At 43.0% G+C, this 27,175-nt stretch overlaps 1 protein-coding gene across 1 annotated transcript in view; it reads left to right on the top strand.

The window, feature by feature from the left end:
* The window catches only part of EIF2S2 (eukaryotic translation initiation factor 2 subunit beta), a 42,135-nt gene extending 36,134 nt beyond the window's left edge, over positions 1–6,001 (top strand). The window contains exons 8-9 of the mRNA XM_077459150.1: positions 1,655–1,740; positions 5,502–6,001. Coding sequence (XP_077315276.1) covers positions 1,655–1,740; positions 5,502–5,677 — 262 coding nt within the window. The 3' untranslated portion in view covers positions 5,678–6,001. The remainder of the gene's footprint in view (positions 1–1,654; positions 1,741–5,501) is intronic.
* Positions 6,002–27,175: the final 21,174 nt, after the last annotated feature.

Here is a 27,175-nt window from a genome sequence, read left to right on the forward strand (position 1 = left end):
GTCAGGCGCACATTTAACCCTTTGATCGCCCTGGTAATTCCTTCCATGCCAGTGTCGTTAGTACGGTCACAGTGCATCATTTAGCATTGATCACTAGTAGTGTCAGTGGTTCCCACAAAATATCAGTGTCAGATTGACCACCGTAATATCACAGTCCCGCTATAAGTCGCTGATCGCTGCCATTACTAGTATAACATTATTTCTTTAATCCAGCATATATCCCATTTGTAGACTCTATAATTTTTGTGCAAACCAATATACGCTTATTCTGATATTTTTGGTAAAAAAAAAATTGTAGCAGAATACGTATTGGCCTAAATTTATGAAGAAATTTTATATTTTTTTTATTTTTTTTGTGTTTTAATTTGATGGGTATGTTTTTATAGCAGAAAGCAACAAATGATATTTTTTGTTTTTTCAAAATTTTTCAGTTTGTTTCTCAAAAAAAAATGTAGAAGTGATCAAATACCACCAAAAGAACGCTCTATGGGGGGAAAAAGACACAATTAATGTACAGTATTGCATGACCACGCAATTATAAGTTAAAGCGGAGGTCCGCCCACCCCATACCTTTTTAATATATGGACACTTGCCTGTCCAGGGAGCCCGCAATGTCATCACCCCAAGCGATCTTTGGATCGGCTGTCGGGTGCAGCTGCCGCCATTGCCAGTAAGGGAACCCGGCAGTGAAGCCTTTCAGCTTCACAGCCGGTTCCCTACTGCGCATGCGTGAAGTGTGCTGCACTTTCTAATTGGCACGGAGGAAGGGGGCCAAGCTTTGCCGTGGGGAAGGGGACCTCTCAAAAACAGGTCCTTGTTCCTCCCCCCTTAAAGGTGCCAAATGTGGCACTGGAGGGGGGAGAAGACAAATAAGCAGAAGTTCCACTTTTGGGTGGAACTCCGCTTTAGAATAATGCAGAAATGTCCTGGTCCTGAAAGAGGGTTAATCTTCTGGAGGGCAAGTGCATAACATGGTTTTCCAAGGATCTGGCCTAAACTTGTTCACATTATCAGCCCAAAGGCATTAGTCAAGTGGTTTCTGTTACAGGACCATGGAGGGTTGTGGTCAGGAAACTGTTTGGGCAGAGACCGCCTTTTCGTATCTCTGCGCAATTTCCTGAAGTTGTCTCCTCTATAATCCCCCAGAGTCCTCTTTTTTTTTTTTTTTTTTAAAGCGTGATTGGTCAGGCTTTAGCCGTAAAATGCATTTGTTACGGTTTATAGGAAGCCTGTACTGAGAATATGAAAGCCTCCATTGCTAACACCCCCCCCCCCCCTTTCGGAGAATGCTTGTTGCATGCCAAGCTGATCGACTATTTTGAGTCTCTGACTTTGAACCAGTGTGCAGGTCAGGAATGTTTACACTGACTTTCTTGTTTTTGAAGGGGTGTCTGGCAGGTAGCATTCTTAGAAATGTCTGCTTTGTAATTTTGTTCAGTACGATATCGTATCCAGACAGGTGATGTAATAAAGCTAATTGTCACAAAACAACCATTTACAAATCTTTTTAGGTGAAAGTATTTCCTTTAGCTGTGCGTTTTACACATTTGCTTAAATGTCCTATTCTGCCCTTTTCATGTAGTTAGGCAAGTTTTTGGTGTAAAAACCTCTAGCTTCTGCATTATTTAACCTCTGCCTTTTTTTATTTTGATAGTGGTTCCATAGACGGTAACAACCAGCTAGTCATCAAAGGCCGCTTCCAGCAGAAACAGATAGAGAACGTCTTGAGAAGATATATCAGTAAGTATTGTGGCTTTCAGGTTTAAAATGTGCATCCAAATTTTGAGAAAGCCCCACTGCATTTTTTGTTCTCATTTGCACAGCATACCTAAAAGAAAATTAAATAAAAAAAATTGGGCGTAGGGGGACACACACACGCACACCGCAACACAAAGCAGGGCTCGGGAGCGAGCATGCACATTCAGTATTCCGAATATGGAACAAGTGAGTTTTTGGTAGAGACCTTGTATGTATTTTATTTCTGCCAACAAACCTCTTTGCCTTCCTGCCAAATAATTTATGAGTTGTGCAGTACAGTCCTGGCATCAGTAATAGCCGGGTGTCAGGAAGAAGCATGTGCCGGAGTTCATTTATCATCACATCGGGGAGAAAACAAATCTGTGTTGCTTCTTAGTAGAGCTGCACGATTCTGGCCAAAATGAGAAACATTTTTGCTTAGAATAAAGATCACGATTCTCGCGGTGTAACATCCCTTTTCACATTATACAACAAAAATAGTTCTGTGGCTGATGGTCGCATCACTCGGATGGCGGAGCCCGGAAAGGCGGCAGGAGGGGGGCCTGCGAACCCATATCTCCACCTGCAATGATTGAGTGACTGTTCAGCCACTTAATCACATCTGCTGAAAAGGGATTCGCCCGCTAAAAATGTTCATACCAAGATGATTCCTGCATTTGTAGGCATCATCCTGGTATAACCACTATGAATTAAGGATGTCCGACGGTCAGCAAGTGGTTACTGCAGTGCAATGTGAAACACTGATAGTTCACATCTGTGCTTTGCATTGTACTGCCTAGGTGTGTTATTTTTAAATGACCCCTCAATGTGTATAGCACAATGATGTAATATGATTCATAAGAAATTGTTGGTATCTCATTGGACACATGATAGATATTTCTGAATAACAGGTGCAGAGTGCAAAGAAGACCATTTTTAAGTGTGTTATGGTGTTGGGAAGAATGCAAAAGGTCTTATATCAGGGCAGCACAGTGGTGTAGTGGTTAGCAGTAAAAAATGGTGGCTGATTCGAATCCCAACCACAACACTACCTGCCTGGAGTTTGCATGTTCTCCCTGTGCCTGCGTGGGTTTCCTCCCACTCTCCAAAGACATGCTGGTAGGTTAATTGGCTTCTGTCCAAAATTGACCCTAGTATATGAATGGGGACCTTAGATTGTGAGCTCCTTGAGGGTAGGGATTGATGTGAGTGTGCAATGTACAGGGATAGGGATAATTGTAGACACTCAGGTTGAATTGGATGGACTGGTGTCTTTATTCAACCTTACTAACTGTAGCTCTATGTAACAGAAGAAAAATAAGTATTCCTCACTAAGACAACATAGCCCTCCCATTCTATATACCGTATATCCATCATTTGTGTAGATCTTCAAAAACCAGGGATAATCGCAAGTTTTGCATTGTGCAGATTACTCCCCAAAGTTTCAGAGCAGATTAAATGTACTGTATAACAAAACACTCAGCAAATCCAGCACCCTGCATAAACTAGTTACAGCTCCACCAAGTGGGATGGGTATTGACTTGCAGCCTGGTGCTGTTGATTTTGCACCAACATCTGATGTGATGCAATTCATCATTCTTCTATACAAACCTTTTTGTTTTACAGTCATTTATTCATAATTGTTATGGAGATTCTGTTTAAACTTGCATTACAGCAACACAAAGATGTGACTATCACTGAAAAAAACTTTTTGCATTGGGCACACTTCCAGGTGTGTCCAATGCCAGCATCCACTACCGAACACTGTGGTCCTATCTACTGGCCCCTATGTCACTGCGATGCACAATGGGGTTGATTTACTGGTGAAGCTCTGCATAGAAACCAATCAACTTCCAGCCTAATTGAACAAGCTGAAGTTAGAAGCTTATTGGCTACCGTGCACAGCTCCCCCAGATTTTGCACTCAAGTTTTAGTAAATCAAACTTTTCTGTGGTTGGAAAAAGTAGACTTAAATGGATGTGTTTAGACTCTAGCAGTCATCCCAAGACTCGGAAATATAAAAATGTTTTAGTAAATTAACCCCAATGGCTGAAGGAACAGCAGAGTACCAGGCACCCAGAAGTTTGGGCGGTTGTTGAACATTTTTCAGCACTATTATCTCTTAGACACCAAAGTTCAGTGTGGGACAGTACTGGTTTTCTTTACAGGCCAGACTAATAGTAGTTTTAAAAATAGCTGCTTTAAAGTGGTTGTAAACCTCTGATGTGAAATATGAACAAAACACATCCCTCTATAGTGTGTACGTCTCGACACTAAGAACACTAAGGGGGTTATTTACTAAAGGAAAATCCATTTTGCACTGAAAGTGCACTTGGATGTGCAGTCGCTCTAAATCTAAGGGTTAGATCAGAAATGAGGGGAAACTCTGCTGATTTGATCATCCAATCATGTGCAAGCTAAAATGCTGTTTATTTTCTTTGCATGTCCCCCTCAGATCTACAGCGACTTTACTTCCAATTGCACTTGCAGTGCAAAGTGGATTTTCCTTTAGTAAATAACCCCCTAAGTGTAATTTTTGGCTGCTGCTGTTGTTCCTCTGCTATCTGTAGGAGTGTGTCTCTTTTCCTAGCACCAATGGATAAAAAGGTGGGGGGAGAGAGCTTAAGCACACAGTATTTATAGACTCGGCTCTGTTCCTGTATGCTGTGGAAAGTGGGGGTTTCCCTTCTCTCAAATCAGCTCTCCTCACTGAGCTCTGCAGAATTTAAACTTTACTCCCCACCCCCTGTTTTCTGGAAGTTCAGACAAGCTTTTCTAAATTCTGCTCTTTACCTGATAAACAGGTACAACTTATGCAAGAGGATTTTTCATCTGTGTATCGCCCAAGGCAGTCGCTTCACTGGGTATCTGTAAGGGTTTGTAACTACTTAAAGCGGTGTTGTACTCACATTTTAAAAGCTCACAAGCCATAGTGTTTCTCCCATAGATGCCAAAACGAACCTTTATAAAAATCCGATCGCCGTAATTAACTTAATTTACATTTCAAAGGTGACTTCCGGGCTCTCCTCCCGTGGGAGTAGGCGTGGTTATCGCCTTTCCCCGTCTCCGCAAAGTCCCCGGGGAGGTTTCTTACATTGTTCCCATGAATCAGTGGGGAACGCTGTCCTGCCAAAATCTCATGAGATTTCGGCGTCTCGTGACGAGGGCATGTCAGAAGGCACCATTGTTTATTTCGTTGCCATCACAACGGGGTGGGAACTTCCGAGGACGCCGCCCATTGTGATGGCAACCCAAAGTTTTACGGCGCTGCTCGCTGCTATCAATGAGCATGCGTGGGATTGGGAGCACAGCATCACCGCATCCCGGAAGGAAATGCTTGTAGGCTTCAAATGCCCACAAGCAATATGGAAACAGCCGGCATGAATTTTTAAAACTGTTTCTTCCGTAAGAAATCGGCAAGCCGGGGAGTAAAAAGCCACAAGTAGTGAGTACAAAAACACATTAGTAAACGCATAACAAAGACACAGAAAAAAAAAAAAAGATTTGGCAGCGGAATCCCGCTTTAAAAAAAACCTTTTAGAACACCTTTAAGAAGAAATCATTGGTATCTCTCAACTTGTCGTATTCTAGGAAGCTTTGACTCACCGGATTCTGTGATTTGGCCACACTGAAAGCTGCTGACCGATTGGCTGTAATTGGGAACTGCTATACTTTTTAGTTTTTTTGTGTGATTTCAGACTGTAGATATCCTATATATCTAATAACTGCTCAGTCTAAGTGATTTCCCTTGTTTTGTCTTGCAGAGGAATATGTGACCTGTCACACATGTCGGTCGCCAGACACCATCCTCCAGAAAGACACCAGGTTATACTTCCTGCAGTGTGAGACCTGCCATTCTCGTTGTTCTGTGGCTAGCATCAAAACCGGATTCCAGGCAGTCACAGGCAAGAGAGCACAACTCCGTGCCAAAGCCAACTAGCCGGACCGTCCATCAGGTCGGATTTTACCAACTCAGATTGTGGATACTCCTGGCGGCATTACCTGACAGTCAGGGAGAGCCGCCCTGTATATTATAAAGAGTGCCGTGAGACTGGGCAAGAAGATCTTTGCTTTTTTTTTTTTTTTTCTTTTTATTCATTGTCTTGCGCAAAAGGATACGTCTGAAATTCCAAAGTGAGGCTGGAAATGAAGTCACCGCTCAGTTTTACCAGCCATCTCAAGGAAAGAGGGGGGAAATAGATATGCATTTTTAACCAGACTTGTGTAAAATGCAAAATACATTAAAGTTATTATAACATTCACAGATCATGTACATACTGTGTGTTTATGTGCTTTCATCTCACATTTCCTGTATAGTATTCAGGATACTATTAAATACTGAACCTGTGTGCAACTATTGTGATGACAGATGATATTCTTGTGTTGGCCCTTAGACTGAGCTTGGGGAGGGGACTGGTGAGGGTCCTTGTTTTAGGTTTTAGCCCCGGTCCACACTGGTAGGTGTTTGTTGCAGGAAACCTACAATTGGTTCACCCCGCCCCCCCCCCCCCCTTTTTTTTTTTCCACACCAATTTTGGGTCTCACTGCCTTTGCGATCTGCAGCGGGTGTCAGGGCAATGTTAACACCCCAAGAGCAGGTCTCAAACCCAGTGCGTTTGCCTGCATGGTACAAAACAACCATGCAATCCAGTTGCATCGAGTTTCCATAATTAGTGCAGGCATTACGTTGATGCTATGCAGTGCAATTTGAGTCCATTCAAAATCAATGGGCTCAAATTGCAACACACTGAATTGCATACGAATGGGTGCACATTCCTGTGCGATTCATAGTGAGAATTTAGGATTAAAGTGATGGGGAAAAAAAAAAAAACGTTACTATTTTAAAAATAACAAACACGTTATACTTACCTGCTCTGTGTAGTGGTTTTGCACAGAGCAGCCCCAATCCTCCTCTTCACAGGTCCCACTCTGATGCTCCTAGCCCCCCCTCCTGCCGTGTGCTCCCACAGCAAGCAGATTGCTAAGGGGGTAGCTGAGCCCCTGTTCTGTGTGTCCATTCAGACACAGCTGCAGCCAGGCCTCACCCCTCTCTCTCCTCATTGGTTCACTGACTTTGACAGCAGCTGGAGCCTATGGCACCCCTCTGCTGTCTCAGTGAATGAGGGAGAGTCGTGGACAGCTGAGACTCTTTTGCAACATCGCTGGATACAGATGGGCTCAGGTAGGGGAGGGCTGCTGCACACAGAATGTTTGTTTGTTTTTATCTTAATGCATAAAACAACCATTTTTTTTTTTTTTCTTTCTCCCCCCTAATGGAAATACCATCCTAAGTATTTCTCACAGAAAAGGCCATTCAATAGTATCGAAGGCCTTCTCTATATCCAAAGAGGCCACTGTTCTGGACCCTTCATTGGCATGTTAAGCATGTATATTGATATAAAGTCTGCATAAATTAATATCCGTTGTTTTATGAGGCATAAATCCTGTCAGTGATTGTTATTAGCAAAGGTTGTATTCTCAAGGTGAGTATTTTAGTTAGTATTTTAAAATCAATATTTAACAATGCTATTGACCTATACGAGGTGCATCATTTTGGATCTTTGGTTTCATTATGTATGAGAGCTATATGTGCCCGTCTCATTGAGTCTGGGAGAGCCCCTTTTTAATAACCCACTTGTAAATACTACCTCTTATTTTGGGTGCTACTAAATCCTCATACTTTTATATAAAATTCAATAGGAAGTCCGTCAGGGCCTGGAGCCTTTCTACTCTGAAAAGTATGTATGATCTTTTTTCAATCTCCTCACTTGTGATAGGGCTAACCAATGCCTCCCTCTCTCTATCCGGCAGCCACCTGAGCGCTATCCGATCCAAAAGGTCAGACATCTCCCTTGGGTGGAGGTTGGAAGGGAGAGAGGAAACCTAGAAAGAGACATTTTGCCGCTTAAAGGGGTTGTAAAGGTAAAGATTTTTTCACCTTCATTCATTCTATGCATTAAGGTGAAAAAGCATCTGACAGTGCTGCCCCCCCCCCAGCCACCTGTTTTAATTACCTGACCCCTCAAAAGTCCTGCGCTCGTCTGACATCCTCTTCGCCGATTGGATAGAGTGGATGGATTGAAAGCAGCGCAGCCATTGGCTCGTGCTGCTGTCAATCGCATCCAATGACACAGCGCACTGGAGGGCAGGGCTGAGTGATGCAATGAGCTATATCACGGGAGCACGCCCGCAAGTACTTCTCACCATGCGAGGGAGCTCACATGAACGTGAGAAGTACTTTGGGGGGAAGCTGAGACAGCTGCCGAGGGACCCCAGAAGACCAGGTTTAGGGCTACTCTGTGCAAAACGAGCTGCACAGTGGAGATAAGTATAACATGTTTGTTATTTCAAAAAAAAATTCCCTTTACAACCACTTTAAGTCTCCAAAATGTCTTCAGAATTATATCCCATTACTCCTTCTGGGGTCCTAATTTAAGATATAAGTGTATCTGGATGATTCTGTTGTGCCAGCATTTCCAAAAATCTCCCACATCTCCCCTTGTTCAAAGATTCTCTGTCTATTTTTATGTAATTCTAACCTAGTTATTTCTACCATATGTAAAGGCAGGTCTCTTTCAACTGCCATCAGTGATGGTCATATTAGGATCAAGGCTGGACTTTTTCTTTCTGTAATTCTTTCTGCATTTGTAGTACCTGTGTGTTTTGCTTTCTGTTTTTTTTCACCTAACCGCCGCAGTAGCTGAGATATATTTCCCCCGCACATATACTTTAAAAGCATCCCACACCATGTCTGGAGTGGCTGATCATCATTATTTTCCCAGTACTCTGCTAACACTATAAAGGCATTTTTTCTGCTATCTCCGGATAAGAGACCCACTGAAGAACCAATTGCCATACTGATGCATTTTTTTTTTTTTTTTTTTTTTTTTTTTTTTTAAAGCAGTGGTATGTGTTGCATAGTAAGGTTGAATAAAGACACCAGTCAATCCAGTTCAACATGAGTGTCTACAATTGTCCCTTTTCCTGTACATTACACACTCACATCGGTCCTTACCCTCAAGGAGCCCACAATCCAAGGTCCCCATTCATATACTAGGGCCAATTAACCTACCTGCATGTCTTTGGAGTGTGGGAGGAAACCTGAGTGCCCAGAGGAAACCCGCACAGGGAGAACATGCAAACTCCAGGCAGGTAGTGTCATGGTTGGGATACGAACCAACAACTCTTACTGTTAGGCGAGAGTGCTAACCACTACACCACTGTGCCACCCGTATTGACAAGACTAAGGGAGAATGGTCTGAGAGGACACTCGGTAGATATGTAGCTTCCACAATATCTGCCAACAATGCAGTATTTGCAAAAGCTAAATCTATTTGAGATGACGTTTTAGGTGGAAAAACGAGAATATGCTATTTTTATTGGGTTTCTCCATCTCCAGACTATGTATTACTCCTGTGCCCAGTTGTCTGCTAAATACTGCTTAGGGGACCTTGGTCTATCCAAGTTTGGAGAAAATGACGGCAAATGGCAAATTTTCTCTAATCTAATGGCAAGTAAAGAAACCATGTCAAAAGCGGCCTATGCCGCCTGAGTCCTCCAAAGTGCATCAACAGGGCAATGAAACCACGCCATTTCTTATCTCTCGCAACCCAAGCCAGCAACCCCCATCCTTACCCTATCCTTTTCCACGCATCTCCCTTAAAAGAAAAAAAAAAAAAAAAACATCCATATATGGCAGGGGAGTAGAAGGACTCTAATCCCAACCCCTTAACCTAGCTGACTATAGTTTTGTTCCAACAAATGTTACAAATGCAACAAAAAAATAAAATAAAAACCCATCCACAAAGAAATAAAAGTACCCTTCACCCTATTTGTGAGTCGGGCTCTAAGAAAACATTTAATCAAAAGACTTGTATAGATCAAGATTATATTTGCATATCATAATTATCATATATTAATATTGTATTCCCCATATATATATATATATATATATATATTTTTTTTTTTTAAAGGAGTAAGGAGTCCCCCTGTAACAAGAAAAAGAAATCCCCTTTCCCTTTTTTGGCTCTTTACCTATGATCCTGTGTTTAAAAATAAAAAAGGAAAAAATCTCAATCTATTACTCCTATATCCTAGTGATTAACAACTTAATTTTGCTTGGCTTTGCCTAATGTATTCCAGTGTCCCCTAATAACTGCTTTTATAAATATTATAGCGCTACATAAACTGTTGGCGCTAAATAAAGCCTGTATAATAATATATATTATATTTTATTTTATAAATTTTTTTTTAAAAGGAAGAAAGCAAGGGGAAGATAGGGGAAAATAAAAGTTCTTAAAGCAGGAGTTCCGCCTTTTTTTTTTTTTTTTTAAAGTAGCATCTATCAATACTGCAGCTGCAGATTTTTTAAAATATGGACACTTTACCAGCCCAGAGCGCCCGCGGTGTCGGCACCCAAAGCCAATCTCTCAATCAGCTCTCGGGTGCTGCTGCCGCCATCTTCAGTATGGGGAATCAGGAAGTGAAGCCTTGTGGCTTCACTTCCCGGTTCCCTACTGCGCATGCGCGAGTCGCGCTGCTCAATAAGGACGGTCCCTGCTGTCTCTGGGATCCGTTTGTTGCAGACAGCGGGGGCCCCGCAGGAAGTGGTGTAATATCTATGCCCGGAAATGAGTGCAGATACCTGTATTATACAGGTATCTGCACCCCCCCTGAAAGGTGCCAATTGTGGCATCGGTGGGGAGGGTTCCGATGAGCGGAAGTTCCACTTTAGGGTGGAACTCTGCTTTAATTTCAAAAATTCCTGCTAGCCAAAAAAAAAAAAAAACGGGGTTCAAGCACAAAAAAAAAATATTATCTAGTATCCAACCATTCTGTTGCCGCTGTTGGTGTCTCAAAGTAACGGGTATGGTTTCTATCGATAATTCATAATTTACTAGGGTATAAGAGACTGCATTTTATTCCTTCGTCTCTTATTCTTTTCTGTGCTTCAGTATATGCTCTATCTCGGGGGGGGGGGGGGGGGGAGCAATTTAGCATTTTCAAATTAAAGATCTGGCCTTGCCTGGGCTGTTGACAGTATATGATCTTAGTCCCTAAACTTCAATAAACGTAGAAGAAAAGGACAGGGAGGGGTCCCTAGTTTTGGTGATGAAATAGAAATTCTATGTGCTCGCTCTACTTCGAGCGTTGCAGACATATCCGTAAGACCCAATACATTTATCAGTAATTTATCTGAAAGTTCTACTTGGTTATTCCCCTCCACTCGCTCTGGCAGACCAATAATCCAAATATTGTTTCTCCTCAGGTGGCTCTCTTTATCAATTGCTCTGTCCTGTATTGTCTTCTCAGTATATCTTCTACCTTTTGAAACACGGCTTTGATCACTGTGATCCTTTGCTTGACTTTATCAAACTCATTATATTGATATCTACAGCTAGTGCATCAATTTTGGTTGTAAGAGTCTCACTGCATGCTTAATAGCTGCCATAATGTCCTTGCCAGAGGTGGCCAGCTCCATTTCTTTATTGCTGTCTGTGTACCTGCTGACATTCTCGGTTGGGGGGGATTTTGCAGTTGATTTTTCTGTAGTCTTGGCTGCCATTGAGGAGGGAGAGGAGCAAGGAGTGACAGTTTGGGCTTTAACCACACATGGCTTACCTGGGGCTATCCAGACCCGCTGTTAAAGTGGGGTACCCCCTAAAAAAAAAAATACTGCAGCTGCTGGCTTTTAATAATCGGACACTTACCTGCCCCAGGGTCCAGCGATGCGGGGGAACGAAGCCCCCCCCCCCCCTCGCTCCCTGCTCCGCTCGCGGCGCCGTCATGCATACTGTGGGCACCCGGCTGTGGCTTCACAGCCGGGCACCCACTGCGCATGCGCGAGCGGCGCAGGGCGCCGTGATACGCCGTACAGTCACCTGGGACACGTGACAGGTCCCAGGTGAATGTGCGGCGCGAGGGGAAGTGATGTCACCAGCCCGGGCAATGAAGAAGGCAGACTACGAGGGACCCCCTAGCAACCGGTATTTAGAGGTGAGTAAAAAATTTTTTTTTTGCCAATTATTTTTTTTTGATTTTTTTAAAGAATTTTAAGTAGTTTTATTTTTTGGGGGGCAACACCACTTTAAGGAGGCCTCAAATCTCTTCGATCTGTCTAAGGCTGTGAATAGAGTCCATGCTGAGCTACCGCTCCTCCTCCTACTGCCCTTAATACTCTTTGACTTCTAAAGAGCAGGCTGCCTGCTGCATTCTCCCTGCACCTCTTGCTCAGGACCTCAATGCTCCTCGCTATTTACAAGGCAAGAAAACAGATCTCCACCACTTCCAAACAACCACTGAACGGTACACACTGTCAGGCAGATAGGAAGTGGGGTCTGGAACAATCCACCCCCCCCCCCCAACCGTCCAGTCTTCTTCAGTCCTCTCTCACCTCCCTGTTATCATGGCTAGGAAGTCAACTGGAATTGCCATCTTTTGCTTGAACCCTCCCGGGATCAGGTCACCGCGTCCTCATGGTCTCACATCACGCTCCCCATAATTACAACTTTAACGTTTTTTTATAAATGTGTGTGAAGTACATTGTTCTGAATGTACTGTTTCTTTATTAGCAGGTATGTCATATGGTGTCGTCCTGGAATGCGCCATGCTCTGGTACAGTCTGTCAACTGCTGTGTCCACCATACCATGTGATTGCTGTGACCAATCACAGTAGATCACGACAATTGTAAACAATGGATGGCTTCCTTTCATGACATTTATTGTGTATGGTTGTGTTGCTAGCTGTGTTGGTCACAGTGATCACATGGTACAGACAGACCAATCACAGCTAATCACAAACACCAAATGAATGTTTCAGGGAGTAAAAATGGTTACTTATACCAGTGAAATGCACTGAAAAGCAATCATACTGTGAAAAAAAAACAACCTGATCACCTCCACATAACTACAATTTTACTATGGTCACAGTGTGTTAACAAAAAAATCCTAAAACAAAGAAAAATGTAATAAAAAAAAATAAAATAATTGTATGCATGCTGTCACCAGTCAGTGTCCCTAATCACCATCAAAACTTGTTGTCTAACACTATGCTAGTGACAGTATGGATAAAAAAAAATATGATTGTGTAAAAAAGTTTTAATTTCTTAATTTTCCAGAAAATTGTGTCAAGTTTAAATTAAAAAAAAAAACAAAAAAAAAAAACATGTCTGGTGGTTAAATACCACCAAAAGAAAGCTCTATTTATGTGAACTAAATGTTAAAAATGTAGTTTGGGTCCAGTGTTGCATGGCTGCCCTGCATTTGTCATTCAAATTGTGACAACGCTGAAAACTGACCTGGCCAGGAAGGGGGGGCGAAAGTGCCCAGTGTTGAAGTGGTAAAGAATTCTGTATGACTGGTTAAACAAATACCAAATCCAGTTGCTATGAGATGTATGAGCCTCATAAAAAATAAAACACAAAAACTGCTCAATGTGTGGCTCGTATCCCCCCTCCCAGATACTGCACCTCATATCGGTAGTGTTTTAGTAATAGGGAACATGCTGAAAATCCAGAAAGAGGTGGGCAGGACTGGGTGTGTCTAGGTATTGATTGAAAAATGAAAGGCTTGTAAATTGGAGAGAATCTCAAAAGCCACACTCCCTGCTTTCTTTTTTTTCCCCCACTGTAGTATAAACAGGCTACATGAGAGTGGCAACAGTGCTCTGAATTTAGAAGCAGTGCAGCATTGTTGCCACCTCCTCACAGGAAGCTGGATTAGGTGTATTTCACTGGCAGGTTTATTAGGGATTTGTGAAACTTTGCTGGAGGACGAAGAGAAAACTGTAAGTACAAATGCTCCTGGTGCTTTTTTCCTTAACGTCTTTCAGGACAGCACCTGAAAGACGAAAGAGAGAGTGGATATTCCCACTTGCCAACAGGAAACGCATCTTCCGCCGAACTTAAAAAAAAAAAAAAAAGGTGTCTCCTTCCCACATGTTGCCGCTTTTTGTGTTTCTTCTAGCAGGGAACACTTAGTGGGGAGTCAGGAACTCATAGGTGCTGTCCTGAGAGTCCAGGCTTCCTGCTCCACCGTTTTGTTTTACCTCAGAAAGCTTGTTCTTCCCATTCCAAGGAGCGCTGCTGGATGGGCTCCTTCTCACTCTTTAAAGTGCTCGAGGAGAGCCAGTACTGCAACGGGTGCCACTCCTGGGCAGCAGTGAGGTGGAGGCATCATTTTTAACTGCCTGCCTTTGCTAAAAACTCACCGCCATCTTGGAAGTGAGGCGGCGGCAAGTGGGACAGGGTCAGGCACCAGCAAGGCCCAGGTAAGGGGCAGATGTGATACTGCCCTATTTTTTCTCAGGGCTCCCTCTCCCCCTCCCCCTCCCCCTCTCCCTCTCCCTCTCCCCCTCCCCCTCTCCCTCTCCCTCTCCCCGTGGCAGTAGCCTGTCTGGGCATTAGTGTCGCCTCATCAGTGCATACCAGTGAAGGAGAAAAATTTTCCGACAGAAACTAAAACATTTTTTAATTGCATTTTCGGTCTTTTTTGTTTGTTAGCAAAAAAATAAAAACCCAACGGTGATTAAATACCTCCAAAAGAAAGCTCTAGTTGTGGGGAAAAAAAATATATAAAAAATAATTTTGGTTACAGCGTTGCATGACCGCACAATTGTCATTCAATGTGTGACAGAGCTGAAAGCTGACATTTATTTTTTTCAAAAAAACATTTTGAGAATTTGAGTTAATTACGTACAGAAGTTAGTCGTATGACAATTAAAGAATATACAGTAAAAGGTCCTATCTGTAAGTACAACAGTTATATAGTATAAAGTTAACAGCAAAAATCTACAGCTTATGGTTGAATGTAATTGCCATTATTACACACATGATTTTAACAAGTAAGATTTAGTGAGTTATCCAGCGTCTAACGTGTGATGCGTTGTGATGTAACATAACATTAGAGAGGGAATGTGGGGGGTGGTGGAAGTGGGGAAAAGAAGTCAGGAATCGAGGGGAGAGAGGGCATCATGTGTCACGCTCCTGAATAATAGGGGTGATGTGTAAGGAGGGATCAGGGAGAGCACTTTTTGGTGAGGGGTATAAAATTATCACATTAGCCAATGTTGTTCTTCCTAATCGGATATTCCAGGGGGCAGTATTGTTTCTGCCGTGTAAGTGGGGGGGGGGGGGGAAGTATGGGGGGTATGGTAGGAACAGGGAGGGAAGGGACTCACTGGGAGATCCCTTTGGCAGGTTATTTTGGCCAGGTGTTCAATACTTGTGATCCTGTCAGACTGTGTATAAGGAAGAAATCGGGTGTCCTATGTTGTAGAGGGGTCCATTAGGTGACGGAATGTCTCCGTGGTTCGAAAGTGTATCCAGCATGCCCAAGTGGATGTAAATTTGGATGGGCAGTCGTTCGCTATCGAGATAAGTTCTTCTATTTCTTTGATTTTGGTTATACGAGTGAACCATTTTGAAAGAGAAGGGGTATGGGATAAACCCCGATGAACTGTATTCAGAGTTTCGCAGTGTTGATCATGTGCATTGATAGAGATTTGAAATATGATTTGTGGGGGATAGAGGTGTGATGGAGGAGAAATCCAAGGTATAAGTTGTCACCTGTGATATTGTGGTGTGAACTTCTGGGCAGGAAGGGGGTCAAAGTCCCCTGTAGGCAAGGGGTTAAAGGTGAATGCACTGGATACCCAGCAATAGCACAGTGGTAGCAAAGGTATCCAGTACGTCCCAATGTTACGTCCTACATATGGGTGTTACATGAAGCAAAAGGTGGAATTAACCTTTAAATGCCTCATGCAGTCTGTGCTCATAAAAGCAACATTTGGTTTGCGACGGGTTCCCCTAAATTGTGTCATCAGTCCAATCTCCACCTGTCTTATCACAATGCTATATTCATCTTATGAAAGGAAAAGTTTGCTGGAAAACATGGAAGAACTGCAGGGGTGTAACAGTTATAGACCAGCGATATAAATATCCTCAACACCAGTGGTGTTTATTGTTAATACCAAGCATGGAATTAGGGAGTTCCTTTGAAGTAAAAGTGCTTCCATTGCTGGAGCTTCAAAGGTGGACTACTGAATATAGCGTGGTAATTGCTACAATTCAACCAGGGTGCCTGCAATTATGTTTGACGTAAAAATGGCCACAAATGGGCCAATTTGGAATCTGTCTTATAAAGTGGAGAGTTTTGTTTTTCTATCCAGATTGCTTTGTTTTCTCTCTTAGCTACATGCAAGAGAAAGTAAGCCACGGGCAAACAAAATTAAGGTACGTAAGAGCTGAAAAGTTAGTGATTGTAAACCCTTACCTTTTAAAACAACCCATTCAGTTTAAAATAGAAATGAAAGGGGTGTGGACCAGCATTAGGCATTTGCTTGGGGGCTCTCTCATGGTTTCACGCAAGTATGGCACTTCCTGACTTCTCGGTCCTTTCTGACATGAACATCCCTCCGAGAGATGCACAAGGTCCAACATTCTGAGTTTTTCTGCTGCCTCCAACTTCCTATGCCGTACCTTTACATACCCCTTTCGGAAATTGACCTTTAAACATGTGCCAACATTACCCAGGCTCTCCTGGTCTTCTTTCCCCCCTCTGTGTTACTGAATGGTAGAATGTCCCCTACCTCTCTCTCATATGTTTCTCAGTGGTAATGGTACTTGGCGTCGAGAAAGACCTAGCAGACTGGAGCAAAGCCTGGTCCTCTATAGCAAGATGCTCATTTAATACTGCTATCATAGAGGTGGTATATAAACTACCCCTGTGGTGGTATTAGGTCACAGCTGTATTGCTCATCCCAACCCCAGTTTTAGTGACCGCTGCTTCCAGGGCTGTGGCCATTGTGGGGATGTTTTACATACATGATGGACCTGCCCGCATTTGATAAGCTTTTGGTCCAGAGTCTTTGGCCTGCTAAATACTCTACTCCATTTGCCTAATCGAAAGGATGCTAAATTGGCCTTGCTACACTGCCCTATCCCAGGCCTCTATGCTCGCCAACAAAAGTTAGCAACCTACCTATTTTTGAACGATTGCCCAGGCTTGGAGGAAGCCTATTGTTTCCTTTCAGAAAGTTAGAGACCATATGACTGCCTTAATGAACAGATGTCTAGTATTCTCAAGGACTCTTGCGCTAAATTTTTAAAGATTTGCCTGAGGATCCTGAGTTCACATCCCCATTGCCTTCTTTCTCTCCCCTCCTCTGTTGCCCCCCCCCCCCCCCCTTTTATTTTCCTCTTGCTACATGTCTTTCTTTTCTTTTCTTCCTTCTGGGACTTAAGTGTGCTATATTATACTAGGTTTAGGTGTGCTATTTTTAGTTGTACAATAAATTACTTTAATCATGCTAATAAGTATCCCACACTGCTATTCTTTTGTTGTTTGAGCTCACTGGATTTCCCCAGATCTCCTTTGCAAGCTGCAGGACCCTTGTTGCATGGAATTGGCTCCCACCTGTATCTTGTTGGTACCGTTAACTGATAGCTGTGAAAGCTGGAACTTGTAGTGCACTTAACTGATTTGTGTTTTTTTGTGCTTTGGAGGAAAGGTTGGCAGTGGACAGGGGTTAACAGCTATCTTCACCCACTCCTACCTAAGGCATAGAAATTAGAAAGCACCTAATATTGCAGGAAAGGGGAGTTAAAATAAAATAATGGGATCGAGACTGCGTGACCCAGAAAAATAATGCAACTACTTTGAAGTTTTGTTTGCTTTACAAAACGTTTTATTGAAGTTTCAGAAATACAGAATAGGAAAATGGAACACTATGCAGGCTTAGAACAAAAGAACACATTACACCAAAGGGAGCCAAGCTCCACGCAGTCAAAAGTAAAGAAGATATAGGTATGAGAGTTGTGTAGACATTTCACGAAAGGACACATACAGTGTCTTGGAAAAGTATTCACACCTCTTGAAATTTTCCAGATTTTGTCATGTTACAACCAAAAACGTAAATGTATTTTATTGGGATATTGTGTGATAGACCAACACAAAGTGGCACATAATTGTGAAGTGGAAGGAAAATGATGAGTTTCAATTTTTTTTTACAAGTAAACATCAGAAAAGTGTGGCATGCATTTGTGTTCAGCCCTGAATCAATACTTTGTAGAACCACATTTCACTGCAATTACAGCTGCAAGCCTTTTTGGGGATGTCTCTACCAGCTTTGCACATCTAGAGAGTGACATTTTTGCCCATTCAGATTTGATGTAGAGTGTCTGCGAACAGCAATTTTTAGGTCTGGACTTTGACTGGGTCATTCTAACACATGAATATGCTTTGATCTAAACCATTTAATTGTATCTCTGGCTGTATGTTTAGGGTCATTGTCCTGGTGGAAGGTGAACCTTTTCCCCAGTCTCAAGTCTTTTGTGGACTCAAACAGGTTTTCTTCTAAGATTGCTCTGTATTTCACTCCATTCATCTTCCCATCAACTCTGACCAGCTTCCCTGTCCCTGCTGAAGGAAAAGCATCCCCACAACATGATGCTGCAACCACAATGTTTTACGGTGGGGATGGTGTATTCAGGGTGATGTGCAGTGTTAGTTTTCCGCCACACATAGCGTTTTGTTTTTAGTCCAAAAAGTTCAATTATGGTGTCATCTAACCAGAGCACTTTCTTCCAAATATTTACTGTGTCCCTCGCATGGCTTCTTGAAAACTGAAAACTGGACTTTTTATGGCTTTCTTTCAACAATGGATTTCTTCTGGCCACTCTTCCATAAAGGCCAGATTTGTGGAGTGCACGACTAATAGTTGTCCTGTGGACAGATTCTCCCACCTAAGCTGTGGATCTCTGCAGCTCTTCCAGAGTTACAATGGACCTCTAGGCTGCTTCTCTGATTAATGCTCTCCTCTAGGGATGAGCCGAACACCCCCCAGTTCGGTTCGCATCAGAACTTTCGAACGGACCACAAATTCGTACGAACTTTAGAACCCCATTGAAGTCTATGGGACTCGAACATTCGAAATAAAAAGTGCTAATTTTAATGGCTAATATGCAAGATACTGTCCTAAAAAGGGTTTGGGGACATGGCTCCTGCCCCAGGGGACATGGGTCAAAGCCTAAAATGTTTTTAAAAATGGCCGTTTTGGCGGGAGCACTGATTTTAATGACGATTAAAGTGAAAAAAAAAAAAGTGAAATATTCCTTTAAATATCGTGCCTGGGAGGTATCTATAGTATGCCTGTGAAGTGCCACGTGTTTCCCGTGTTTAGAACAGTCCCTGCACAAAATAACATTTAACGGAAAAAAAGTCATTTAAAACTGCTTCCGGTTTTAATGTAATATCTGCTTAATTGGTTCTTAATTTTATTCATTAGGGGAATTTAATTGGCCTAAAATAACTCCCCAACTTTTGCCGTCAATTTTATTCCCAAATATCTAACTTCTCTCTTACACCACCTAAAGGGTAATTTAGTTTGGATTGCACTCTGATCTTCTTCAGGTAAGTTTAAGTTTAATATCTCCGATTTGGTCATGTTCACTTTAAAATTTCAAGAGTTCCTTCAAGATCGCCGGGATAGAGATTCTAGGGTTGGAGATATAAAGCAACAGATCGTCCGCAAATGCGGCAATCTTATACGCCCTCCCTACAACCCGTATTCCTTGGATGTCTTGGTTCTTCCGTATGGCCGCAAGAAGAGGTTCTAATATCATTATCAACAGAAGTGGGGAAAGTGGGCAACCCTGTCTTGTCCCGTTAAAAAGATCAAGGGGGCAGGACAGGGTCCCATTGACTCTTATTCTAGCTTTGGTGCAGGAATACAGGGCCTCGATCCATCCCATCATCCTTTCTCCTATCCCTCGATGTTTCAAAGTCTCAAAAAGGAAGCCCCAACTGACCCTGTCAAATGCCTTTTCTGCATCTATTGACATAAGTACAGTGGAGGTACCCTGCCTAATAGCTTCCTGTACCAGAATTATGGTCTTCAATGCATTATCTCTCCCTTGAACAAACCCCAACTGATCATTCTGTATCCATTCTGGCAGATAGGGCTTGAATCGTTCTGCGATAATTTTTGCAAACAGTTTAATATCCAAATTCAACAATGAAATTGGTCTATAGCTTTCAACTGCCATAAGATCCTTTGCTTCTTTCAGGATCAAGGCTATATGTGGCAGAAGTGTCTTTTCTCTAAATTTTTCTTCTTTCCTTACTGCATTAAAATAATCGCACAGTTTAGGCACTAACTGTTTCTGAAACTTCTTATAATATAGAATAGGGAACACGTCGGGGCCTGGGCATCCTCCCAAAGCTGTATTTTTAATTGCTCTCTCGACTTCCTCTCTTGATATCGGGCCTTCTAATGCCTCCATTTCTTCTTGCTCGGCCCTGTGGAGATCTAACGTCCTCAAATAATCCCTTATTTCTTCTCACAGATCGATCTCCCCACTATCTATCTGTCCTATATTATATAGGGCACTGTAGTATGAATGAAATGTTTTTGCTATGTTCTCTGATGTAATTTGTACCTCACCTTCCTTATCCCTCACCTTTGAAATAAAAGTTCTACTCTTTTTCTCTTTTACCCTTCTGGCCATCCATTTACCTCATTTATTTCCCCACTGATATCTTTCTTTACTGAGAATATAGTAGGCGGCTTTCCTCTCCTGTTCCAGGCAATCCTCTAATTCCCTCTTTTTTATTATAAGATCCTGTCTTTCCGGTACCCCTTTTGGTCTCGTGCTCTACTCTAATTTCCGAATTTCCTCATGTAATTGAGTTTTCCTTTTTTCCCTTTCTTTCTTTTTTCCTGCTCCAATCCCTATTAAAACTCCTCTTATTACTACCTTATGTGATTCCCATAATATTGGGCTTGAGATTCCAGGGGTTCCGTTCAATCTAAAGAATTGTTCCAACTCCCGCTCAATCGTGTTTACTGACTCCTTGTCCTGTAGTAATGACTCATTAAGCCTCCAGTTTGGCCCCGGTCTAAAGACTTCCTTTATCTCCAGCTGAATTTTTACTGGTGCATGATCTGAGACCGTTATTGTTTTTATTTCAGCCTTTTTAAGTGCTGATAACAGCATGTGTTCCAAAAGAACATAATCTATCCTGGAGAAGGAGCCATGGACAGTGGAGAAACGCATATAATCTCGTTCTCCTGGATGGAGTACCCTCCAAGCATCCTGTAATTGCCAGGTTGCTAGGGCTTTTAGATATGCTCTCTGTTTCTGCTCGGAGATTCGGTTCCCCTCTCCTGTAGTATCTACTTTGGGATCAATACTCCAGTTAAGATCTCCTGCTATTATCAGTTTTCCGCCCTTAAAACCTTCTATTTTATTTAACACTTTCTTAAAAAAATTATCTGGATTCTTATTCGGTGCATATACATTTACAATCGTATATTTCATATTAAACAGTTTGCCTCTTGTACACAGATACCTTCCCTCTGGGTCCACAAGTCGCTCCTCCATTTCAAACCTCATTGTTCTACTGAAGCCAATTGCTATACCTCTCAAATACGAGAAGGGGGTGTCCCCATAAATCCATACCGGAAAATGGGCCGTATTTAGTCTTATTCCTGAAGTGCGCGTTATGCCACGTACACACGATCAAATTGTTCGGCGTACTTAGTCCGCCGAAACGCATTTCAGCGGACAATTCGACCGTGTGTGGGCTTCAGCGGACTTTTCCAGCGTAAAGTCCGGCGGACTTAGAAAGTATTTTTGCAGTCCAATCTTTCCGCCGGACTTGGGTTTTAGCGGACAATACGTTTGTCAGTATGCTAGTCCGGCGGACTAAGAATGACGCATGCTCAGAAGCAAGTACGAAAAAGGAAGCTATTGGCTACTGGCTATTGAACTTCCTTTTTCTAGTCCCGTTGTACGTGCTGTACGTCATCGCGCTAGCAAACGCCGGACTTTCTGTGTGTCAGTGTGTGGCCAAGTCCGTACGGTAGAAAGTCCGCTGGACTATCCGCAGGATTGTTTGCCGGACTAAGTACGCCGGACAATTCGCTCGTGTGTACGCGGCATTATGTGTGTCTCCTGAAGGCATACTATATCTGCTTCCAGAAGTTGGAGTTCATCGTTTACCATATAGCTTTTCCTTTTTGTGTTTAACCCCCTTATATTATAGGTAACTACATTAATTACCACCATAATTTCCTTCTAAGGCTTGATTGCTCCCCCCCCTTTTTTTTTTTTGGTGCGTCCAGTGGAACCCAGGGGTATCAATCTTTCTGAGTCTATGGATGGAGCGAGTGAGAACAAAGAAAAAAAAAGAACCCCCCCCAAATATTCCCCCTTTCCCTCTCCCACCCCCCCTTGTCCTATAACGGAACATCTCATAAGACTGGGCAGGACTCCCTCTTTCCCGTTAACTCCATGGTCCAGGTTGACCACTATTTGTAGTCTCCTATCCTGCATAGAATCCCTGGGGGGGTCACACTCACAGTCCATAGGAGGTCCCTCTCCACCCTCCCCCCTCCTTCCTCTCCCCTCCCTTCCCCTCCGTTCCTACCCCCACTGTTCCTGCGCTAAAATCAAGAATTGTTAGCCCTTTCGCCTTCCACCTTACCTGACCCTCATAAACTTTATTACTTTTGGGTTTCATCTTTATGTCCCCAACAGTCTCTTCCAACTCCCAATCTAACTGTGGGGGGGGGGGGGGGATTTATATCCAAACGTTCGCAGAAATTGTGTAGGTCCTCCGGGAAGTGCAAAACCGCAGACCGTTCCTCCTTCTTCCCTATCAGGCAAGCCGGGAACCCCCATTAATATGGGATCTCGGCTGCGACCATCAACTCTGTAAGCGCTTTTAATCGCCTCCTTCTTCTCAACGTCTCTGCTGCTAAATCAGAGTAGATCTGCAGTTCTACGCCCCCAAAAACCAACCCCGAAAGTGTTCTAATTCTTCCCATTATCTGAGCTTTTTCTTCTACATAGTGAAATCTCACTATAACATCCCGCGGGGCTTCTGATCTTAATCCTGGGGGTCATGTCATCCTACGTATTCTATCTATTCTTAATGGTTCTGAGACTTCTTTATCCAGCAAAGGGTTAAATATTTGCTGGGCTATTTCTCTAAGTGTTGAATTACTGTGGGTTTCAGGGAGTCCTTTTATTCGGAGGTTCTTTCTTCTACTCCGGTTCTCCTGATCTTCTAGTTTATACATAAGTAATCTATTTCCTCTCCGGAGAGCTGTTACCTGGTCTAGTATTTCTTCAATCTTTTGCTCGTGAGCCTCTACTCTATCTTCCATTTTCTCCACTCTCCCCAGTACCCGACCAATATCTGCTCTTACTACTGAAAATTCTGCTTTTAGGGATGTTTCCATTTTCGCGAATATCTCCGAAAGCATGTCCCTTATTTGCGGAAATTGTTCTAGGGGCGGGGGCTGGATATTTCCTCCTGAGCGCAAATCTCCTCCCTCAGCTCCTGCTTCCCCTCCCCCTTCTTGGGGACCCTTCTGCCTTATTACATTACCTTGTGGGCTTTTCTCATCTTTTTTAGTCTTTGTACTGCTAATCTTCCCTCCTCTACCCTCCTCCCCCCTTCGTCTATTCATTCCTGACCATAGTGGTATTTCTTTCATAGGACTTCCTGTCTCCTCTTCCTCTCCTCTTGAATGCCTACGGGGCTTGAACTTGGTGTAGTGGTTTTATTTGTTTTACCTGTTTTCCCTCTCATGTTGACAATGCTCTTTAAACACTCCTGATCCTGCTTAGCTACTATAGAAATCTATAGAATTCTACTTCAAACCCAACTATAGGTTTAAAAATTATCCCAAATTTCCTCTCTCTTTGGTTTGTGGGTTTGGTTTGGGAGTTGTTTTCAGCAGCATACAACACCAGCAAAAAGAAAAAAAGGAGAGTGGGGAAAAAAAACAAAAAAAAAGAAGAAGGGCCCACAGACAACCCTGAATTTTCCCCAGATGTTAAACTCCAATCTCCCCTTTTCTAAAACAAAAAAAACCCCTTGATCTTAAACCCGGATATTTGCCCGTTGTAGCTCAACACGTCCAGCTGCCGAAAATAAGGACAAGCGTGTCCCATGGCCACGCGCTGATGATGATGATGATGCACCGCGTCCACAACCAGCACTGTTGTCTCTAGACACAGAGCCTGCTTGCCCTCTTTTATCGGCTCGTTCCTGTCTGCCTCTCCTTGTTGGCATTCCAGACATGGTAATGGCCTGAAGGGAGATGGGAAAACCAGCAATTGGGTAGTGTATATTGTGCTGGAGGCACACATCACCCACTAACTCCTGCAGGTGCCTTTATTATAGAACAGGAATTAAAGGGTAGATACTGGTGTATACTGTGCTGTGCTGGAGGCACACAACACCAACTAATTCCTGCAGATGGCAGATGGCTAGATTAGAGAAGAGCTATATAGGTGGATAATGGTGTATAGTGTGGTCAGGGCACGCAGACAACACCCACAATTTCCTACAGCTGACTGAAAGCTCTATTACAGAAGAGCAATATAGCTAGCTATATAGGAGGATATAATGGTGTATAGTGCGGTCAGGGCACGCAGACAACACCCACAATCTCCTACAGCTGACTGAAAGCTCTATTACAGAAGAGCAATATAGCTAGCTATATAGGTGGATATAATGGTGTATAGTGCGGTCAGGGCAGGCAGACAACACCCACAATCTCCTACAAATGACTGAAAGCTCTATTACAGAAGAGCAATATAGCTAGCTATATAGGTGGATATAATGGTGTATAGTGCGGTCAGGGCACGCAGACAATACCCACAATCTCCTACAGCTGACTGAAAGCTCTATTACAGAAGAGCAATATAGCTAGCTATATAGGTGGATATAATGGTGTATAGTGCGGTCAGGGCACGCAGACAACACCCACAATCTCCTACAACTGACTGAAAGCTCTATTACAGAAGAGCAATATAGCTAGCTATATAGGTGGATATAATGGTGTATAGTGCGGTCAGGGCACGCAGACAACACCCACAATCTCCTACAACTGACTGAAAGCTCTATTACAGAAGAGCAATATAGCTAGCTATATAGGAGGATATAATGGTGTATAGTGCGGTCAGGGCACGCAGACAATACCCACAATCTCCTACAGCTGACTGAAAGCTCTATTACAGAAGAGCAATATAGCTAGCTATATAGGTGGATATAATGGTGTATAGTGCGGTCAGGGCACGCAGACAACACCCACAATCTCCTACAACTGACTGAAAGCTCTATTACAGAAGAGCAATATAGCTAGCTATATAGGTGGATATAATGGTGTATACTGCGGTCAGGGCACGCAGACATGACACCCACAAACTCCTAAAAGCTCAATTACAGAAGAGCAAGAACGCTAAATCGGCTGATAACGAACGGTGTATACTGTGTTGAAGGTACACAGAGAACACCCACTAACTCCTACAGACGCCAACACACTACACAAGGGTGGCGGCCTTATTTAATGTGGGGCGTGTACTACACAGCCTGAGCTATGATTGGCCACAGGCATCCTGCCTGTGGCCAAACATGGCTCTCCTCGCTGCCGGCGCTGTGATTGGCCAAGCATGCGGGGTCACAGTGCATGCTTGGCCAATCATGAGCCAACAATGCACTGCAATGGCGCAGTGCATTGTGGGCCGTGAGCGCCACACGAATTTGGTGCGAACGGCCCATAACGTTCGGTATTCGCCGAACGTGTGAACATCAAACTCATCCCTACTTTCCTTGCCCAGCCTGTCAGTTTAGGTGGATAGCTATGTCTTGGTAGGTTTGCAGTTGTGCCATACTCTTTTCATTTTTGGATGATGGATTGAACAGTGCTCCATGAGAAGTTCAAAGCTTGGGATATTTTTTATAACCTAACCTTGCTTTAAACTTATCCAAAACTTCTCCTGACCTGTCTGGTGTGTTCCTTGGCCTTCATGACGCTGTTTGTTCAATAAGGTTCTATAACAAACCTCTGAGGCTTCACAGAACAGCTGTATTTATACTCAGATTAAATTACACACAGGTGGACTCTGTTTACTAATTAGGTGACTTCTGAAGGCAATTGGTTCCACTAGATTTTAGTTAGGGGTATCAGGGTAAAGGTGGCTGAATACAAATGCACGCCACACTTTTTAGATATTTATTTGTAAAGAATTTTGAAAGCCATTGATCATTTTCCTTCCACTTCACAATTATGTGCCACTTTGTGTTGGTCTATCACAAAAAATCCGATCAAAATAAAAATTTTTTGGTTGTAACATGACAAAATGGGGTAAAATTTCAAGGGGTATGAATACTTTTTCAGGACACTGTACTACACATTTGGGTATGAATGCATGGGATTGATAAACCCATGAGGAATCCTCCGTCCATCAGCCAATACTTGGCAGCCTGAGACAGAGGGAGGGGAGCTTGCTAAGTATTTAATAGTTGCATGAGCAAAATAATGTGTTTAACTAAAAGAGGAAAAATAAAATAGAGAAAGGAAGAAAGGAAGAAAAGCAAGAGAGGTAGACAAGTCAGGGTAAGGGGAAAGGGATATCTGGTGCAGCCCATTGGTGGCAGTCAGCCCATTTACAGGGAGAGAAAGGAGCGGTCAATACTCAGGTGATCGACATGATCCAGTCATGGGCCTCAAACCCTAAGGTACCAGACTCTAGCTATGTTCTGCAGGGAAGTTTCTTGTTTTATGCGCCGAGCTGGAAAGATTTTTTGTTTTAGTGTTTTCTACCGAAAAATTAAATCAGGTAAAAAAACCCTTAACATTTTGCTTGAAACGTACCATTCGTTGTGCCTGACTCCCCCATGAGTGCTCTGCTGTTTTAAACATATCCCTGCTTGGAGTACTGCTTGGACCTTGAAGAAGGGGACATACCCCGAAAGCTCGTCCATGAAAAATTATAATTTTAGTGCAAATAAAAAAAGTATCACGGACAGTACTCAATTTTTTCTGTCACACTTGCACTAATACGGCTTCAATCACCTCAAAACAGATCCCTAAAATACAAGAAAATATAGAGAGAAACATGTTCCATGTATCTTGTTTATCCCTAGAGAGGTATTTGGAAGACTGACATTTACAATGCTAAAGGGGTTATAAAGTCAGAAGGTTTTTTATCTTAATGGATAACACACCGGTCAGCGCTCTCAGCCATTTGCTGAGAGCGCTGATCAGATGCCGATTGGCAGACCTTTTTTTTTAGCCATGCCCCTTTGACAGAAGCTGGACTTTGGCTGGCTTCTGTTGGACCGGCTGCTGTACGCACGGGCCAAATGTCGGCCAGTTCAATAGAAAACACCTGATATTTAGCCCGTGTGTACAGGGCTTAAGCTCTTGGGCAAATTCCTTGCAAAGTGCAACTTCTCTTGCACAATGAAGAGCTTATTTGCTTTTAGTAAATCAATTCTACTGTTTTTGGAATGGGCATCCTCTGATGCCACGTGCACACGAGTGGAATTTCCATTGGAAAAATCTTGGATGGTTTTTCCGATGGAATTCTGCTCAAGCTTGGCTTGCATACACATGGTCACACAAAAGTTCGCTGAA

The sequence above is a fragment of the Lithobates pipiens genome, unplaced genomic scaffold (genome assembly GCF_037356315.1).
Source record: "Lithobates pipiens isolate NorthernLeopardFrog02 unplaced genomic scaffold, aLitPip1_a1.2 Scaffold_28, whole genome shotgun sequence".
NCBI classification, from domain to species: Eukaryota; Metazoa; Chordata; class Amphibia; order Anura; family Ranidae; genus Lithobates; species Lithobates pipiens.